Source organism: Aspergillus lentulus (genome assembly GCF_001445615.1).
Source record: "Aspergillus lentulus DNA, contig: Alt04, strain: IFM 54703, whole genome shotgun sequence".
Taxonomy (NCBI): Eukaryota; Fungi; Ascomycota; class Eurotiomycetes; order Eurotiales; family Aspergillaceae; genus Aspergillus; species Aspergillus lentulus.
The window spans coordinates 174,588-194,524 of NW_028322122.1; the positions used below are offsets into that span (position 1 = coordinate 174,588).

Genomic DNA, 19,937 nt, shown 5'->3' on the forward strand with positions numbered 1-19,937 from the left:
ATTGATTCGATATATATCCTCAGTAGCAAGAAAAGGCTAGAAACGCTTCTTCACAAACGAATTCAGTATCCCCTCAATAGCCGACCCGGATCCCCGGGACGAGAACTGTGTAAGCAGCATGGTGTGCGTGCGACACGTCTGCAAATTCGTCTGCACTAGCGACGGAACGGCCATCCCCGCCGCCTGGTACGACTCCACCAGCCGCTCGTAGTACTTGTACGCCTCCGTGTACTGCTGCCGGGCCATGTGCAGCTGCGCCAGCATATCCAGCATTGACTGCACGTCGGAGCTGTCCTTGCCTTTGCGCGTCTCTGCCCACGAAAGGTACCGCGTTAGCCATGGCCGCGCCATCTCCAGCTTGTTGTTGCTGCTCCCCGGCACCATGAACGCAATGTAGTTCCCCCCGTCGCTGTGTAGCGTGTACATGATCCCGATGGTGGCGACCAGGGCCATGGACTCCGTGTGGTCGGGCCCGAGCGTTTCCTCTGCGATTGCAAGTGCCCGCCGCAGTGTTTCCGACGCAGTGGTCGAATCCTGCTGCAGCATCTGCAGGATCCCCTGTAGGCGCACCGCACGGAGCGAAAGCGGGTGCCGCGGGCCGAGGAGATCGGTCACCTCACGCGCGATCTGGCCCGTTTGCGCCGTCGTGTTGGCGATCTCCCCGCTGAAGCGCATCTCGAGGAGCCTGTCACCGTTTTGCGTGCGCGACGTGATCACCACCTCGACGGTGTCGAGCGCGGAGGCCAGCACGCGGATGTGCTGTGGACCTAGAATGCGCTGCAGCGCCTCGTGGCGTTTCTCGGCGATGTTGATCGCGTTCTGCTCCTGGGCGAGATTGCTGTATGCCATGCTGAGGCGTCGGCGGGTCTCTAGCGTGTCGAGGTCGTCGTCGCCGATGCTCATCTGCTGGCGGGCGAGCACGTTGGCACACACCGACTCGGACTCCTGGTAGCGGCCTCGTGCGCAGAGGATCTCTCCCATTAGGCTCTCGGCTCTCAGGGTCAGAGGGTGTCGGGACCCCAACGTCCGTTGGCCCTGATCGCATACCCACTTGCACCATTCGGTTGCTTTGGCGAGGTACGATGCCTCGAGGTCGATCTCGGCGAGATTGTAGCCCACCACGATCGTGCTGTTGTGGTCTGGACCCAGCGTCCGCAAGTGTTCCTGGAAGATGGCATACTCCAGGTTGCGCGCTTGATCCCAGCGTCCGGCGTTCTTGTGTTCGGCCGCCTGGATGGAGCGTGGGTCGCTGTCGACTGCCGCGTACAATGTTCCCACGATGCGTGGGCCGGTCGTCTGAGGTGTGGCACTAGGGTAAGGAGAGCTGCTGTTGGTGTGCATGCGCGGAGGTAGTGGTGGGCCGGGATGGGGCGACGTCGACTGTTGCGGGATGTATCCTTGTTCGGCGACGAGGACTTGGTCAACGATCTGCTTGATGTTGCCCTTGATAAGTTTGTACATGGGGCCGCGCGACCCGATTTTGCACATCTGCGAGTGATCGGCGTCGAGTTTGAGTCTGGTTTCCCGATTGCCGGGGAGGCCCAGGACGGCCGACTCTTCGTCCACAACCAACTGCCTTCTTTAGTACTTGGCCATCAGCAGGGAGAGGATGCTTACATGGCTGACGGACGCCGGGCCTGCGCCTCCAATCAGCACCTCCTTACCCTCCACGAAACTCACGACCCGATAGTCCTCCAGTTGGTGACTGAAACGGCTGGACATCTGCCGCGTGAAAAGCGAATTGTACTCGAGACAATCCAGCAGCTCGTTACTTGCATGTCCTTTCGATACGAAACGAGCGACCTTGGCAGCAATCTTGCCCACTTCAACCCCTTTGGCGCCACGATGGGGAGTCCCAAAGAAGACGAGCCCGCAGGTGGCCAGTCGGATAGCCGTATACTTGGGATCCTCATGCGCATTGAGCAGAGCCTATCACGTCAATCTCACTCTTTTCAACTCAAGTCTTGATGCGGCCTACCTGCTTAATCACCAAGCCCCCCAAGCTGTGCCCGATGAACACAATCTTAGGCGGACGCGTATTCTACCATCATCAGCTCCGCACCCCGTCAAGTAAACCTGGACATACCAGCTGCGGACTCCTCTCCATATCGAGCAAATTCAACAGCGTATTCGCATGATCTTTCACACTCGCTGTTGACATGGCCTGCGGATTCGTCACGTTCGAGTTGTATCCGTACACGAACACCCGCGCGTGAGGGATATCTTGCGGCAGGTAATCCCTCGGCCAGAAGGTGCCGTTCTGATGGCGCCATGTTTCGTAGGGATGGTCACTTCTGCCACGGGGGTTAAGACCGTGGACAAACACGAAACTACGTCCTTATGTCAGCTTCTTTCTCGGACATAAGATGAAGGAGATTCGTACTCGATCTTCGATTGTGAGGGAGGCGTGTATACCTCCTCGAGGAAGGGAAATTCGTTTTCGGTTTCCTGTTCACTTAGTTTAATATCATGTATACTGTATGGGTGGCGGGGGACGTACCATAATGCCTTGGAGAAAGGGACATGATGGAGAGTCCGGGAGGGGCAGAAAATGAAATACGCCCCGTCCTCAGCCGCACGCGATTCATTATCCATCTCACCATGTGATATCTCAGTCGCAGAAACGAGGCGCCGGGTCGGCTGGAATTTCCAATTTACTCCGTCAGCACTACTGTGGTGATATCCCGAATTGACCAGGGTTGGATTGGCTGATGTCTTGCTTGGCGCATACTGCGGACAAAAGAGGATAGCGGGATTGCCTAATCGGACTAAAATTGGCGAGATCTATATCATCATTACTATGCACTGGGGGCTTATATCATGCCTGGCGAATAGAAGCTTCTGCTGGATCCTCCTTGCTCTTTAGATTCTGCAGACAAGGTGCGTAGAAAAGACTCCCATGCCAGGCGCCGTGCACTGTTCGGGCGGCTACAACCAGCCACAGGACGATGACGGCCACACTGAGTATCTATCTGAATTAGTAATTGAAGTATTTTAAATAGTGATATATGCTTACCATCCCAAAGATCTTGAAAAACATCAAATCCAGCTGCTCACCCAGCAGGAGGGTGTTCGCCGCATACACGCCCAGCGGAAAGGTGAATCCCCACCAGCCCATATTGAAAGGGAACGGGGACGCATGATAGATGGTCGCAAGAGCAAATACAAGCCATATCAGCCCGAAACTCCACATAAGCAGCGAGATGAACAGCCCCATGGTGTATGCGACCGATCCCGCCATGGGGTCGATCACTTCGTGAGTCTCGACGAGTTTGCGCAGAACCTTTCCAAGATACAGAACTCTATCTCGTCAGATCAAGTTGTACAACAGGAAATAAGGACTTACCCAAAACCGCCGAAGCCCAGCGGTCCCAGCGGCAAGAAACAACTGACAATCGTCTCCCGGGACGGCAGCTTATGCACCGCCAGACGCTGGTAGTATATCACCAGAATGGTCATCGCGAGCGGCGTCCCCATACCCCAGAGGATATAAGAGACAAGCACAGTGCCCATGGCATGCTTCGGATCTGGCAAAATCTCAGCAACCTCCGCCCCGGTCCCTGCCGCAACGATAGTCGCCGCGATAGGGAGAAGTTGCAGCGCGGTGATGCGTTCGAGCGACGTAATATACGTTTGCGAAATCCTATTATCGTCAGCCTTTTTCGTTAAGTCATCAGTGGCTGGAAATACAGAATGAACGACAATGACACCGTCACCGACGCAGCCGCCACCGCATCGACAATCCACAACGCCCACGCCACCGTCCTCGTCCACTCTCCCCAGAGCGGCACACAGACGAACACCCACATCTCGATCAGTGTCGCGAAACCCATCGGACAGGTCGCGAGGAAGAGCGAGTTTGTCGGGTCCTGGATCATCACGGCCCAGATCTCGGGGTACAGCGTGTACCGGAGGATGGACATGGAGAGCACTACAGCAAAGAGAACGATATTGAGAATGAAGAAGACGATGGATACATAATGCAGGTATGTATGTCCAAATGGGATGATATGGAATAGAATGGCGACGATGCCGGTGCCCATTGTCGTGGAGAACCATCTGTGGATTGTCAGTGTCGTGTTGCGATGGGTGTGCCAGCAAAGTGAGCAGACTTACGATGGGCTGAAATGGCTGACCACACGACGCCAGCCAGCGTGATATTTGAGGAAGCTTTTACTTGGTGTTGGTTTGGGACGAGGATCCATTTTGAAGATTCGATCACTTGTCGATATTCAAGATGATGGATGATATTTCATGAGTCCATGACTGAAGTTGGAATGTGGTTAACCTCGGCCGAGAGGAAATCTTTCCCCGACGCGGGTATAGCCGATGATGGCAAACACTCCGTATGTCTCAAGGAGTCAAGATACATGGTTTTGAGTATTGAGTATCAAAAACTTTGGGCATTTAAAAAGTGATTACAATACAAGTGCTGTACATAGAAAGAGGCACAAATAATTTCAGTTGCAGAGAGGGAGACTATCGCCAAACGAGTGACATCCTCTAAACTGTCAAGACACACAAGTTCAATAAACGACAATTCGACATGAAGGGGAGAGCAGTGACTTCCCTAACTTTATACCAGACCCAAGACGCTCAGAATCCGCCAGGTCCACCACCCATGCCACCAGAAGGGGGGCTGCCGCTGCTGCCAGGAGCACTACCACTGCTACCTGAACTACCAGAACTACCAGACACTGCCTCACTGCCGCTGGAGGTGTAAACGAAGCTATAAGTAGGTGTGTAGGTTGCTGTTAGGTCGACAGCCACAGTGGCCCAGCCCAGCAATCCATCCTCCACACTGTCTCCGAGGAGGACGTAGTTGAACACTGGGTCCGAGGTGGTGCCAGACGTCTCGTCCGAGAAGACGCGGTCCTCGGCGTTGGTGGTCTGCTGGACAGTGTTGGTGCTGTAGGGAGAGGTAGCTTCCACTTCGTCGATGAGGGTCTGGTCCCAGAAGAGCTGGCCGATATGGGGAACTGTGCCGCCTGTCAAGGTGTTGTTGGAAAGCAAGGTGGCATTCAAATGGGCGATGATATGGTGATGATTCGTTCTGCCCGAGTAGTGACCGGGGAAGAGAGTGTTGAATGATACCACACCGTCGGAATCCGTCTTGGCGATACCACGCAAAAAGGTCTCGTCAAGGATGGAGGTGTCCGCGCTGTTGCCGTTGCCGTTGCCGCTCACGCCAGAGTATACACCGGTTGCGTTGCAACTCCAGGTGTCAACGTACAGGCCCTCGACGGCCTGGCAGGTGCTGACATCGACGAACTGAATATCCAGCAGAACTGGGACACCGGCCTGGTCCTCGATGATGTCCGAGCGGATCAGCTCTCCGCTAACCCAAAAGGGGCCTACCTCGCCCTCGGGGTTCAGAACGCAGGTGCCAGTGCTGCTGAAAATTTCCGTCTCGTCGGTCGAGGCCGTGTAGTCGGCTGAGGACAGGTGAGAGGTGTTGAGCACGTCGTCGGTGTCGCGAACGGCTAGCTTACGGCGCCGGTACTCGCTGGCGAGCTTCGCACGGCGAGCAATGGCGCGCGCATTGAGACCACTCTCATCGAAAGAGCGCGCACACAGCGAAAGACCACGGCGGACGTGGGCCTTGAACGCCAGCAGCTCGTTAGATGCCCGCTTCTCCTCGTGGCCAGGATGAGCGCACACCAAGGAGGCTCCGAGTATATAAAGAGAAAGAGCTTGCTTCAGCTGCATTTCGAGGTTTCGGTGATGATATCGGTAGTAAAGTATCTATGGGATTGTCTAGTGAAGAACCATGGATAGCCAGCGGACGGCGGACCCTTTATATAGACGACCAGCTGCCATATGCTATTCAAGCACTTCCCGTGAAGTTGAGAGAGAGCCCATCAAGAGATCGTTTGCTTGATAGTCGCTTATCGCAACTCCGACTCGACGCGTCAACTGCTAGGCTCCTAGGAGTAACACCACCCGAATAATGACAAGCTTCGGGCCATCTAATGCAAACCCGTTGCTTCTCTCAATGCCGAGAAAGCTAATACCTGCATCTGCTCATTCTCCGGAGCAGCAGAATGTGAACATACTCCGCTGTGCCAAGACAGAGAGTCGTCAGTGGGTGACGAATACCTTTATTTAGCCTGCGTGTCCACAACGGCAAGATCTGCGCACTGGTGGAAAATAAAGAGTAGCTTAATCAACATCCAGCCAGTCATAAGCAAGCTGATTCTTCTGCCGTGACAGTTGGCGTAATGATCTGCATCCATTCGCCGAAGGATCCAATCATCGTCTAGCCATTATGATCACTCAGAGGATTGATCAAACGTACCTGACGATGGCCTCGACGCATTATCAAACGAGCGAAGGTCCCAGCCATCTGATCAAGTCAGCGCATGTGGCCGAGGCAATGTGACAGGCAAAACTAGCTGGAAGCATCTGGTCAAAGTACAGATATGTGCTGCATAAATGGCAAATGTGTGCGGCAGACTCAGCGCAGGTGGAAGCGAAATCACATCAAATAATAGCCAAAGGCCTCTGTAATGAGGCATACGAATATAGCCCAAATGAGCATCGAGTGTGCCTGTCCTCCCGCGTTATGCTTTCTCAATCGACTCGCAGATCTCCATCCTCTGCATTGACTGTTTTCGGAATGCTTCCGTTTCGAGATGGGGATAACTCCAGGTCTATTTCCAAACACGCCGCGAGTACGGAGTAATACCCCGCTCATTTAAATGGGAGTTAATCTCTAGTGTGCTGATGCATTGGTCTTGCAATCAGCCACATGCAGAGTCATTTTCAGGTCTAGACGTGGACACGGCGCCACTACGTGTCTTCACGGTCATCGAGACGAATAACATTCTGGTCAATATTAAGCCATCACGAAATGTGCATAATCCTCATCTTCGGACGTACACGCTTGTCAAATCACAACCCCCTCTCATTCGTCGGAGAGTCCATGAATGAAACGGTACTCCCTGCTACCTTCACTTCAGCTGAGCAGCAGAGTCAACATCCCTGTAGAAGCGGACGCATCTACTTACGCATCTACTTGTGGAACTGTCGATCACGAAGACTTCGTTCAGCTGGAGATGTGCAGATTCCGTCTTCGTCTTCTCATACTCATTGATTCTTTCCGACGATTCGCTCAGCCCACGGCTTGCTTCTGTGAGAAGAACAACGGTTCCACAAGTGCAGTAAATCCGAGTGTACAGCCAGCTTCCATCCGCGAATTTATTCCCTGATTAACTATCATAATAACCTTTAGCAGGGTCGCTTACCAGTGTGCACCAGAGTCCAAAATGTAGTCCCCGTTGATAGGGAGTCTGGTGTACCTTAACGTCATGGGTGACAGTTCACATAAAACGACGGAATCCGCTTCGAGTACTTCATTTTAAACGTAGAGAATTAGCTTAAGAATCACGATCAGTCGAGATTGGTGGAAAAGACCTGGCCATCGGCTTTTTGGAAGGAGAATAGTCGATATCCAAAAATTGCGTTCTTATCACAAATTTGAGCTCATGAGCTTCGGTCTAACCCACCACAATTCCCCAGTAATCATTTGAAATATTTGGTGGAAACGAGGATATGCGCACCTCAGTAAAGAACCAGAGAGAATGGTATGCACACGCCATCATACTCATCAGGAGTGGCGATGGCACGGGAGTACGGCCCTAAAGTACGTTTCAGGATAGCAATATGGGCTGGTATGGCTAGAATTTCTTTCTGCATGTATTGTTCAAGGCTCAAGTAACGCATGACGTTGAGACGATGGAGTTCTTCGATGTTCAAAGTGGCCAATATGAATGTGGTAGATGTATGAATTGGACGTGCAGAGGGCAGAATACAGCCGGCCTCGGGCAGTCCAACCCCGTCCTCTTCCCTCTGCACCTGCTCGAAGCAGTTTCTTTCCAGTGAGCAGCAGATTTCACCTACATTACTTCTACGTTACTTGGTCATCCGCACATGCAGTCCTTCATTCGATATATGACAGACGATAATGTTCCTTGATAAATGACTCTCGAGTACTTCAAACTTGAACAACGAAGTCTGTCCACTTACTCTTCAAGCGATTGGTGCACAGAAAGAAACCGCTTGCTCACACGACTGGCCATCCGCTAGAGAAATCAATTTTATTCCATCCAAAGCGCTTCTGGCCATCTGCATAGCCGATCGTGGTATCGACATAGTGGTAGTAAAGGATAGGGCCAAGGCTCGGGTCAGTGAAGACACCCCTGTGAAGAATCAGCGCTTTGAAACTTGTTTACTGATGGAGCGATGTGAATGGGAGACATACTGTCCACCAGGTCCGTATACGGTTCCGTGACTTTCGAGGACAACCGTGCCGCCACCATTCGTGCAAGCGACACCGCTAGCGTCAACCTAAGACAATATCAGCTTTACAACCTTCGAGGTCTCTTCCTGCGATTACTTACAAAATTACCAGTCGCTGAGGTAGACCGGCAGACTTTGATCTTATACTCTTGCCCGGATGCCGGCCTGGACGTGTCATAGCCGCAGCAGATCCCTGCAGAGAAAAAGAGATAGTAGTAACTGCCATACTTATACATGAATGCTCCTTCGACAGCGTGGGTTCCAGAGGGGTTATAGGCGATATTATAGGACGAGGATGTCACGGTCGTTGCGGCCGAGTTCATGGGTGCCTGATAGATGTCATGCCAGAAGGAGCCAAAGTTCATGTAATAGGTTCCCCCGTCGTTGAAGAGGTTGCCATCAATCGCATTGTACGGCTTTGAGGAACTGGACTGGATACCGGTCGAACCATGGTCGGTCCATGAGTTCAAATCCATGGTTGAGGATGTTGCGAGACCGATGGCGGAGGATTGGGATCCAAAGGTTGAGACTGAATAATACACATGATAGACGCCGTTGACGAGGGAGACATCCGGTGCCTATGCAGTTCGAGTCAGCCTTTACGCAAGAGGGACGCAGCATGTCCGGGGGGCCTCGCATTATATGCGAAGGGCATGGGGGTGGTCAGACAGGAAATCTGGGCTGGGTGGAATAAAATGAGATGCAGTCAACTGAGGAATTACTAACCCAAAGATCGTCTTTTCCAGCCAGGTTGATCGACGATCCGCTCGGCAATACGGAGCCTAGCACAGTCCATGGACCTTGAATGGAAGAGGATGACGCATAGGAGATCTTATTGCCAGTAGAGAATCGAAAGTACTTTCCGTCAGACTGTCTTCGAACCAGGGCAGGATCATGAACGTTACAAGCTCCGGAACATGCCCCCGGGTTGGCATAGCCATGGGCCAAGGCTGCCAGGCAGGACGCTACAGCCACGAAAGCTGAGGGAGGCATGGTAACTGAACGAACTCTACTCGATCTCAAAATGGTGAGAAAAGAGGCATGATATGAGGAAAGTTTTCACTATATATATGCCTGCGATGTATTCAACCGCTGATACTGCTGACGGGTTCACGAAGCAAAAATGAACTATTTGCGCAAAACATTTGCCCGTTTCTGCTCCGGTGGGAGGATCTATCTACATTAGGCTCATTAGCTCTGTCACACTCGTCAAGATGGGTGGGTAGTAGTGGCTTATACTAATGGCACGGTGAGTTTCAGCTTCCCCTGATCCCAGCAATCGCAGGGCAAGAGGAATCTCGGAAATTGTCCTTGGTGGTCTCCATCCTGCACTTCGGCATCCATAATGATCTCGATTTGGTGATTCTGTATGCATCACTTGGTACTGGCTACTTAGCATGATAATCCCTGCAAATCAGCCGACATCTCCACGCTGCACTCTACGGGATTTGCGGAGGAAAATGCGGGGTAACAGCTGGGATCCTTCATCCTGCTCTTTCATCGAAGTTCCTCAACGCATCCCGTTGGTTAGATATGCTGGTCTCATAATTCATTGAAGGACTGAAGTGCGATGACTTGCCGAGTATCGCGTTGCTGGAAAAATATATCTATCCAGATTCCGGTGGAGTTGCTGTTTCGGATTGTCTTAGCACTACTAGCTGCAACACGCAGTGGATACCCACCAATTGGGCATTCCTCGTGGAGTCTGAGTGTCTAGAGCCGGGGCTGCCGGTAGTTAATCAGGATAACCATACGAATACGAGGCTATCCCAGGTATTTCTTAGGCAAACGCAATTGTGGAACGTGGATTCAGCCAAAGATGCAAGTTTCGTCGCATTATGAATGATTCTTCCCTCTTGTCTTCACCCGAGCCAGAGTTCATGCATGCCAGAACGCTTCACGGAAAGATTTGCAACCCCTTGGCAGGGGATGTGTCTGAGTGCCGGACACAGTATCATCGTCCCTTTGCTAGTCCATTTGCCTCACCAATGGTCTGTTGGGCTTGCCTTCTCAGGGCGAACAAGAAGACGATTTTACAAGGTTTGCACAGAAAGAGGCGTGGATGGTGCTCTGGCAGTGCCATTTTCACTGCGCAGTGAAAATGAGGAGATCCCACGATTTGCTACTGCGATCTTCGGAGCACTTCTTCTACTTGGAGGCTAAGGACGCGTTCAACGAGTTAAGATCGCGAGCAAAGAATCGCTGGTGCTGCTGTATAAGCACATTGTCTTTTTTCTTTGTTTGACAGGTAAGAGACTTGAATGCTCCTCGAGTTGAAAGGAGCCAGTCATACAAACTGAGAATATTGGCGGGGTTCATAGGAAATCAGCAGGTCGTGCGGAAATAAATTCCTCCTCTTTAACCCGTTCTGCGTTCTCTTCTCGCTCATAACGACTTTGAGATGGTCATATAACGCATGTCATTGAGCTCGGTGCTGTCCGGTTCTATTATGCGTTGGGATCGCCGAGACAAATACTTGGAACCTAATTTTAAACCTCGCTCTTGAGCAATTGCCTTCATCACCAAGATCTCTGCTTCGATCCGTGCACGATCCTAAGCTTGTGTCCATTTCTACACTCCATTGAAGGAATGTGGATGTCTGACGGGGCTCGGAAATAGAAATGAGACATGGGCTCCCAGACCTCTTGATTGAGTTTGATGGTCAGGCAACAAAGCAACAAATACCGCAATGCGAATGGTGAAAGAGATCTTGCAAGTTGCGAGAACACTTTTGAGTTGATCCTCAAGGTTCTTCCACTACTTCAGTTTATGCTTTCCGGTGCCAGCTAGCCACTCCAGGGCAGCAGGCGTGCACGAGTTGTGCCCGGAAAATATTTCGGAAATGCTTCAGCAAATGACTAGCTTTCTTGTCAGTTCAATAGTCCGAACCTATCTCACAAGCGTTTGAACACACGATGCGGAGTAATAACAATGCAAATCAATCTTCCCAGCTTGGTTTATCCCTTGATGCGCCATCTCATCTCCTTCCCCCATCCCTACGATGAAACGCAGGTACAATACCGCCTCCGCGATGATCATAAGCTGCCCCTTGCAGTCCAAGGATTCTTCCCAGCCCGTCCTTTACCAACTTTATTCCAGTAGAAATCCCAGCTTTGCAACAGAGACATCGATCAAGCAGGTTGACCCAGCGCGGGGCGTTTGAACGCACGAAGACCTCCGAGCCAAACCCCCGTCGAGCTTCCCAGCTTGCAGCAGGATGAAGCCCTTTCTCCAACAAATATCCCGTGCATTCCATGCTCATCACAATCACCCAAACGCATAAGCTTCCTCATCCCTTGCTCCAACGTGGTATGCCAATGCGTATTCGCTCTCGTTTTAGAAATCTTTCAGCGCAGGTCTGGCGTTACATGATACAATCCTGCTATGTGGTGTGGATGAGACCCAATGAATCAACTTTGCCCGTGCATGTATACTCTAGTCGGCCGCGTGCACACCCCCTTGGCCACATCCCTTCCTCCTTCCAACTTCCGGTAGATATGGGGAGATAAAAAAAAAGGGTCTGCACCGATTGCCAGGATTGAGCACTGGACGGAGATAGGAAGCAACTCGGGCTTTCTGACAGATTTCCGTAATAACTGGATTCCAGTTCTCTGTCATTATGGAGGCTGTGATTGTGGTAAGATTCTCTTCGTCCTCACCTCTATGGATGTTTTTTGTACTAACGAGTCGCTCGCTGTAGGCATCGGTTCTTTGCGTTGCCTATGCCGTGTACTACGTATATTCCGATGCTTTGGCTGAAGTTCCCGGGCCCCGATTCGCCAAACTATGCCCAGTGAGTCAGGTCCTACGCAGCGTCGTCAAGGTCAGAATTAACAGATATAGTCATGGTTAATTCGCGTTCTTTGGTCGAACAAACTCAATCAAGGCATACGGGAGCAGCATCAGAAACATGGTAAGTCGTTGGTACCCTTTTCTTCCCTCTTAACTCTCATCTCGTTTCACTCTCTCGGACAGACTGACCGAGGATAAAGGCGACGTCGTACGCCTCGGACCAAGTGAACTCTCCTTCTGCTCCCTCAGTGCCCACGATACCATCTATAACACAAACAGCACTTCCTTCATCACATATGGATCATTCCAGTCGGCTGTGGAGGGTCTCTGCCCACCGGGGGTCACCTTCGTCAGCCATCACAGCCCAGCAGAGCAGAAAGAATTGAGGAGAGTCTTCCAACCAGCCATCCGTCTCGCAGTCGCGGGCGGTCTGGAGGCCCACCACGAGAGACGATTCAGCGAGCTCGTCGCCGGGTTGAACATCAAACCTGGCGTGCCCGTGTGTGTTAATCTCACCGGTCTCCTGGAGAAGTTGGAATGGGACCTCATAGGCGACTTGGGACTGGGATATGCCGTCCCGGACAGGCTGAAAGGTATCACCATGTGAAGACTATTCATCTCACCACCACATGCTAACCAGATGTGTTTTGTGGATAGATAACTGGACCAGCCAGAAAACTCACCAAAACCTGATCGGGGTTGCCTTCGCGCTGGGTTCGTTCCTTCTGAGCCGGCGCGGACTCAAGTTACTCGTCGATAGCTTTGGTCCTTTCTGGATACCAAAATACCTTGACCCAGCGCACCTATTTGATGTTGCACTGAAGCAGTATGTCTGAAGGCCAAGCCCATGCTGATGGCCCACCACTGACAGATGTACACAGGCGAGCCGAAGGCAAGAGCACCTTCGTTTCCCAAGCAATACCATATAAGAACGACAAGTACCCTTACTTGACCAAGCAGATGTCTAGCAATGTGACTGGTCTAATGTGAGCCGCAACCGCTTTCAGTCATCGAAGCAAAGTGCTAAAGATTCTCAGTTATGCCGCTTTCGAAACATCCGAGTCCTCCACCCGAGCAATCTTATGCGCCCTTATGCAAGATCCTGTGCGCTACCGCACTCTACAACAGGAGATCCGGTCAAACTTCTCCGCCAGCAAACCCATCACCGACAGCCAACTCGTAGGGCTTCCGTACCTTACTGCCTGTATAAACGAGGGACTGCGACTCTGGCCCGGCCTGAACGGACAATTCACGAGTAGGGTTTCGACAGGCGCGGTGGTAGACGGGGTCTACGTTCCCCCTGGAGTACGTCGCATGGATTTCTTTTGTTTCGCGTTTCTTCTTGTTCTCGTGCCGTTTTCGCTCGGACCCCGCAACTGACAGAAGTGAACGAATAGTGCTTAGTCTCGGCGGATCTGTACACTCTTCAGCGCCACCCGAGGTATTGGCACGACCCGGACATGTTCAAGCCCGAACGCTGGTTGGACCCCAAGAACCCAGACGAAATGCGCGCTTTCCGGCCGTTCTCCGCGGGTCCCCGCTCGTGCCCGGGCCGGCAGATCGCGCTGCAGAAGCTTCGGCTCACCCTCGCCAAATTCATGTTCCTGTTCGATATGCAATTTGTCAATCCCCATTTCGAGTGGGACCGAGATGTGCCGTCGGGTCTTTTGTGGAGCTCGGTCGAGGTCATGGTGCGGATGTCGCTTCTGGAGCCGCCAGTGGAAGCCGTGGAAGCCGTGGAAGCCTGAGTCCGGTATATTTGTATCTCAGCAACAGCACATAGATTCGTTGCCGTCTAGGCTTGAAGTATGAAAGCATATAATGGCATGAGCCTGCTCATATCTTGCAGTAACCTATAATAATCCAGCCATTACCCTCGTCAACGCCTCATCCTCCGCTTGAAAGGCATCGAACCCCTCCGTCGCGGCATCAGGTACCATTCCCTCCTCACTCACTCCCCCATTGCCCATCCGCGAATCGAAATAAAACCCACCCGCCATTTCAAAGAAACTAGTCAGGTCCTCACAGCTTGTCTCGTCCGCAAGAACCGTCGTCGGAGACGTCATGGAGCGCACGTACACAGACCCCGGGTGCTGCGGCGTGGGGACACCCGACATGGGCGTCGGAGTATATGGCGACTTGCCATGAGTCCCCATCGACAAGGGGGTCCCCGTAGCATCCAGCCCAAGCGGAGTGTGACGATTCGCTCCATCCTTCTGCACAGGCTCCCTGGGCCTCTGCGCCCCGAGATTCATCCAGATCATCTTCAAGCTCTTTATGATCTTCTGTAAGCGGCGGGAAGTGCGCGCGCGCGTCGACGACCGCCGCACCATGTCAACGGCGGCGTAGAACTCGGGCCGACAGACTTGGCTGAACCGCGCAGGGGCATGCAGGACTGCCAGGAACAGCGCCGCCAATGCCGAGATGAGGAAGTAATTGAAGGGTTCCGGGCGTTGGAAGTAGAGCGGCGACACGCGGGAGAAAAAATCGAGCATATGGACTGTTCTTTTGGCTGTTTCGACGGCGGTCGAGGCGCCGGACACGTTGGATTCGATGCTCTCGCTGCTGAGGAGGTTCTGGCGGTAGACGAGGATGCGGAGTTGGTTTGCCTGGAGGGCGAGGAGGACTTGGAGCATCATCATGCTGTCTGTTTGCGTGTGGGGTTGGATCTGGGATTGTGGAGTAGCTGTAACTGTGGCAGCGCGGCCGACGCGCTCAGACTGGGTTGGCGACAGGGTTGGGTCGAAGCGCAGCTCTGGAGGAATAGACTGGATCCATTGCTGGACCTGAAAGTCGAGGTAGGAGCAGTAGTCGGCTGTTGCGGCTCGGGGCCTGTTGCGCCAGCCCACGACTAGGCCCCAGATCTTGGTGCTCAGACGCGCGTAGTTGATCATGCAGGTGAGGTAGGGGGTGCTTGTGCCGGGTTCGGGTAGATTGGTGTCCATGTCTGAGTCCTGGATGGCGAAGGGCAGCCCCGTGCCGAAGGACCATTTGCGGTCGAGGACGTAGATGCACCAGAACAACCGGCTCGCATATTCGCATTGCAGCTCACCTGGGAACACGCCACCGGTCTTCTGCCAGGTCTCCTGGCAGTGTAGGCCGAGTTGCATTGCTCCTCGCACCGCCATGCCGATAAGCCGCCAGGAGATAACTTCGTCGTCGCGATAGGAATGGAAGATGGACTGTCTCATCAGCAGCCACCCAAAGATACATCAAGCAGAAATGACGGAAATACCAGCAAAGTCAAAATGAGCAACTCCTTCATATCCACCTCTGGGACCTTGAGCCGCGTCGCAAACCGATCCTCCACGCTGTCCGCCAGCAATGCTGCCCTCTCACTGCGGCCATGCGACTCGGCCAATAACGCCGTCGCCAGTAGAATCTTCAGCACCTCAACATCCCTCGCGAAGAACCACTCCTGGTCCAGCGTAGCCGGTAAGCTCGATTCCACCCCATCTTTATCCCGGAAGTAGTCCGCAATGTATGTACGCACGCTTTCCAGATCGACGCAAGGGTACATCAACCCAACTGTATTCTCGTACACGTCGACAAGACGGAGCGCCTCAGCAGAACCTAGACACCCCAGCGGATCGTCAGAAGAGATGTCGTCTCCGAGGGGGGCCGCCGGACTCTGCACCGCCGTCGAAACAAGGTCGTCGCCGCTGTCAAAGTCCTCCGGCTGCCGTTGGCGCGCAGTCAGGCCAAACTCTGCACTCGTGGGACCGATGTAGGACGGTGACTGCGGACGGTTCATTATGCGGTGGAGCCCTGCAGCCGTTGACGATGGGGACACCGTTGAGATAGCCGTCGGGGTAGTGTTTGTCGTTGAGGAGGAGGAGGCTGATTCAAGTTGTCGCAGGCGAGCGGACATGGCTCGCATCTCGCGCTGCAGCGCCTCGATCTGACGGTCAACGGCACTCAGTCGGGTCGACACCCTGATCATCGTCAGCTTGTATCACTCAACGAAGCTGATGCAGCAAACCTCTCATCATCGACCTGCACCTCTGGTGACGAAAGTGTTCTATTGCTGATTGCATGTGCGTTGGAAACATAGACGCATTGAACATTGTCGCGGGCGCAACGCGAACACACCGGTTCTCCGCTACATTTCAGTTTCCGCCGCTTGCACTCGTTGCTGTGCAATCATTATCAGACGAGATATCACAATGAGCTGAAGACGGCGGGACACACCATGCTACCTGGGTGTACTTGGCTCGTTTCTTGCTCCGAGGCTGACCGGGAATGTCGGCACTCCGCTTAGGGGATTCCGAGCCCATAATCTGGCGCCTTAGCCGCTGTAACTGGTCTGATTTAAACACCTATACCGCATCGGAACACTAGAAATCGATGCCGATGAAATCAAAAAGGGCTGATACTTGCCGCATGGTTGAAATAATATCAGGTGGAGGAGGCAACGATGGGTGAGTGGAAGAAACACAATTCCGCGTCTCGGGCGGACAGCGGAATTGACGCGGATTTGATAAGAGCCTGAGGCACCAAGCTTCATCTTATCAATAGAATTGATCAGTCTGACGGTCTGACTTCTCGATTAAAAAACTTTTATATATACAGAGAGACGCCGTAGGGCGTCCACCAGAGGATTTGCCTATGACTTGATGATCAAATCTACAGTCTCATAAATATCGTGTATCATAATCCTCATGCAACAGTCTCAATCACAGCTGAGCGTCACGGCAACATTCCTTTTGTACGACTCTCGACGCCGCATTCCTGCTCGAGGGCACATCCAGAGAGGGATTGGCCGTGAAGAAATCCGCCGGCTTAATCATCAGTTGGAATATCTCGACAGGCCTTTTGGATGTTAGCACGAGTCACTGGTTGAAAGGGGAGAATCATTACTCACATGACTGGCCAATCCTCGACACGAGGATTGTGCGTGATACCAAAAGTACTCCAGACCACAACATCAGTATCCACTACAGATTCGCCCCGTTTGACAGCGTCGGCCACTCCATCCACCTCCTGCTGGCTCTGAAGCGTGTATCGACCTCCCGCATACAGCTCACCATCGCGATGCTTTGTTACCCACACGTGGTGCTGCGCAAACTGCGCTCGCTTGGCTTGGACGGAGTTGGGATCCGCCAGTAACAGTTGGGTCGCCAGCGGAATGAACTTGTAACCGACAGGGTGACCACTGATGGGGTTCTTCTTATGAGGATTAATCATCTTGATGGTACGGTTCAGTTCCGGAGCCGCGTCGAGGTAGCACGCCCGCTCAAGCGTCTGTTGAGTGACCTTGTAGAAGTTACCCTTTGGGTTGGTGACATCGTTCATGGGGACTGGATGAGATTCCTCGACCACGACGGAATTATTTGGTCCATCAATTGCGGGGTCCATACGGACACAGAAGATGTGCTGATGGTTCTGGGCCAAGACACCTCCGCTAACTACGTTACCGTAATCGCTGACCTTGCCCGGGTCGATGTTGACGACGTTCAGAATGCCTGTCGCGCGGGACTCGACTGTAATGCCGCCAGATTGATCGAACTTGTAGGCGAAGATGTACTCGTAGTTTGCCAGCGTAATGATGAATTGCACGACCAGTTCGCGGTTGCGGGTGACCACAGCACGGCCTGTCCTCCAGTTGGAGTGCTTCCAACCGATACCGTTGTCCTGTTCGTGCAGGCAGATGGCATTGGGCAATTTCTTCGCACTGCCATCTGGTCCTGTAACGATGGCATCAAAGTATTTGATGACACCCAGGCAGTCACAGCCAATGGAAAGGTTGTTGGCCATGTTACCGCCACCACCATCGCCAAAGTCGAAAGCCTGTTTGCGGTGGAAGGGAGGACGAGGGTCTGCATAGGGAACAGTCTAAATTCCGGTCAGTCAAAATGTCCCAACAATTCCTCTGAGAATAACCCTACCATCTCGCTGATTGACAGTCGGTGCATCACGCTACGGCCATCGTACCAGACATCGTGAATAGTCGCGCCCTCGCGAGGATTAAAACCAACACGGAAACTCCACTTCTGCCACTCGACCAAGGACTCGTTTGTGATGCGAAAAGACGGGCCCTCAGGCTGCACTACGTTCAGGGGCTTCAAATCCCGCCGAGTGCCGTCTGGCAGAAGCTCCGGCACGTAGTCGGAAGCCTTGCAGTGCCCGATAATGTCACGCTTGAAGGTTTGCTCGGTCAAGCCATCTCCCTTGCCGCCGGTAGCCGGACGATCCACTCGAATGATTTCTTGGGTATGCGCATCCATCACAGGGATCAATGGCAGAGGATAGGAGTAGAAGTTCGCATCCGGGTTATTCTTGCTCTTGTCGGTAGCAAAACAGAGACCCTGGAAGTACCGCCGATTCTCATCAGTGTCGTCCAAGCCACCATAGGGCCATGGCTCGATTGTGACCTCAAATCCCGGCGGCAGGTCGAAATCTTCCAGGGCTTTCTTGAATAAGGGTGAGGTAAAACATCGCTCAACGAGATTCTCGAACTCGCTCCTGTAATATTGACATTAGCGGGTATTTGCCTTTCTGAGACATGTATTTCAACACACATAGTAATCGAAGCATGATGTTGCTTTCCGACAATGTGGTGCTTGACACGCTTGCGGGCGACCACGTCGACAACGGATTCATGAAAGGAGGGGATGCGGTCGGCTCCAATCACATCATATTGGCAAGTAGCGAGACGAGGAGGTCGAGGGGCGGTTGGGCTCAGACGACCAGCGTGCTCAAGAGCAAGGAACTCGCGCAGCTGGTCCTTGGGAGGTTCCAACAAGTAGATCTCACGGAAGTCAATGACCGTGTTGGGATGCTCTGCAATGACGACATCGCGCGCAAGGTTAGTCTCCGCTTCGGAGAGGATTGCTAGAGGGTGAGGAGCCATGACGGGAGGGACTGAATGATGAAAAAAACAAATTCATCGAAAGATGAAACATTGAAGATGAAGCAGCGAAGTTGAAGCCATTTTGTACTACCCGGGCGTATTTCTTGCCTGATTGGGATGTGAGGGGAGGCCAAAGAATACCGGAGCGTCGGAACCTCGGAATAGGTTCATGACGGAAGCTTTCCGTGCCCTATTTTGTGATTGGTCGATAATGGGCGGGGTGGATGGCCCCGCCTGGGGAACACCTAACCATTTTCGGGATACGACACGCGATCAGGCTATTGGCTATTGCACCTATCAATGTGATATATCACAGTTGAGAGAGACATGGATTAAAACCGGTCGAGATATCCTTTATGGAACTAAGTCAATTGACAGATGGTGAATTTGTCCTTGGTTAACTTCAAACACAAGCATGTGATTAGGGCTAGATTAAGAGTGGTCCTCTGGCCATCCGAGGCACGCAGCATATACTTCTAAGGACATTGTCAACGAACCATCGAGGATTTCTGCATCTGATACCAAACTAGCTTCATCCAGAAAATACATATAGTGAAGTAGGTTAGAATATCTATTCAGTCTCGCCTTTACCCCGATGGGCCTCTCGCAACGGTTTGCTTCCTGCTAGTGCTCAGTCTTCTGAGCATCCCAGGCCACCAGCCGTCAGGAAATCATGATTCTAGAGGGCTAAACTTTGCACACCAAGCCACATGATATGCAAGATGCAGTAATTTAGTAGAGGCATAGGTATATAACAGATATTATGGCCATAATAAGTAGTTTAATAATTGTTAAACACTCAAATAATGCATGCACAGGAGAGTTGTTTGTGCTGAGAAAATTCTATCGGCACTATTATTCTAACTAGCCCTTTCCGCGCAACTGCCTAGACTTGAAGGTATCTATCAAATAGCATATATTTACAGATCTTATAATGAATTAATATTGTTTGAAATGTCATGAGCGTATTGGAGTGGTTAGATAGGGCAGC

The 19,937-nt window shown here is 52.4% G+C and overlaps 5 protein-coding genes across 5 annotated transcripts; 1 reads left to right on the forward strand and 4 right to left on the reverse strand.

Moving 5' to 3' along the window:
• Positions 1-36: 36 nt before the first annotated feature.
• Positions 37-4,205, reverse strand: ALT_1347 (uncharacterized protein; the record flags this gene model as incomplete). The annotated part of the gene is made up of 11 exons (XM_089599144.1): positions 37-1,572; positions 1,618-1,929; positions 1,979-2,041; positions 2,087-2,330; positions 2,384-2,455; positions 2,501-2,759; positions 2,878-2,968; positions 3,017-3,302; positions 3,347-3,643; positions 3,691-4,059; positions 4,117-4,205. The coding sequence occupies 11 exons, from the start codon at positions 4,203-4,205 to the stop codon at positions 37-39; spliced, it is 3,618 nt and encodes a 1,205-aa protein (XP_089456290.1).
• A 391-nt stretch (positions 4,206-4,596) lies between these two features.
• ALT_1348 (intradiol ring-cleavage dioxygenase) lies at positions 4,597-5,709 on the reverse strand (the record flags this gene model as incomplete). Its single annotated transcript, XM_033561643.2, has 1 exon — positions 4,597-5,709. One exon carries the CDS (start codon positions 5,707-5,709, stop codon positions 4,597-4,599), a length of 1,113 nt encoding a protein of 370 aa, XP_033417534.2.
• Positions 5,710-7,563: 1,854 nt separating this feature from the next.
• On the reverse strand, positions 7,564-9,294 carry abnA (putative extracellular endo-1,5-alpha-L-arabinase; the record flags this gene model as incomplete). The annotated part of the gene is made up of 6 exons (XM_089599145.1): positions 7,564-7,873; positions 8,070-8,201; positions 8,264-8,349; positions 8,403-8,466; positions 8,530-8,879; positions 9,028-9,294. 6 exons carry the CDS (start codon positions 9,292-9,294, stop codon positions 7,564-7,566), a joined length of 1,209 nt encoding a protein of 402 aa, XP_089456291.1.
• Positions 9,295-11,920: 2,626 nt separating this feature from the next.
• Positions 11,921-13,841, forward strand: ALT_1350 (uncharacterized protein; the record flags this gene model as incomplete). Its single annotated transcript, XM_033561641.2, has 8 exons — positions 11,921-11,938; positions 12,002-12,094; positions 12,145-12,214; positions 12,294-12,686; positions 12,751-12,919; positions 12,975-13,079; positions 13,131-13,398; positions 13,491-13,841. 8 exons carry the CDS (start codon positions 11,921-11,923, stop codon positions 13,839-13,841), a joined length of 1,467 nt encoding a protein of 488 aa, XP_033417532.2.
• A 105-nt stretch (positions 13,842-13,946) lies between these two features.
• ALT_1351 (copper amine oxidase 1) lies at positions 13,947-18,946 on the reverse strand (the record flags this gene model as incomplete). Its single annotated transcript, XM_033561640.2, has 8 exons — positions 13,947-15,275; positions 15,329-16,028; positions 16,076-16,228; positions 16,285-16,373; positions 16,839-16,905; positions 16,958-17,928; positions 17,982-18,558; positions 18,615-18,946. The coding sequence occupies 8 exons, from the start codon at positions 18,944-18,946 to the stop codon at positions 13,947-13,949; spliced, it is 4,218 nt and encodes a 1,405-aa protein (XP_033417531.2).
• Positions 18,947-19,937: the final 991 nt, after the last annotated feature.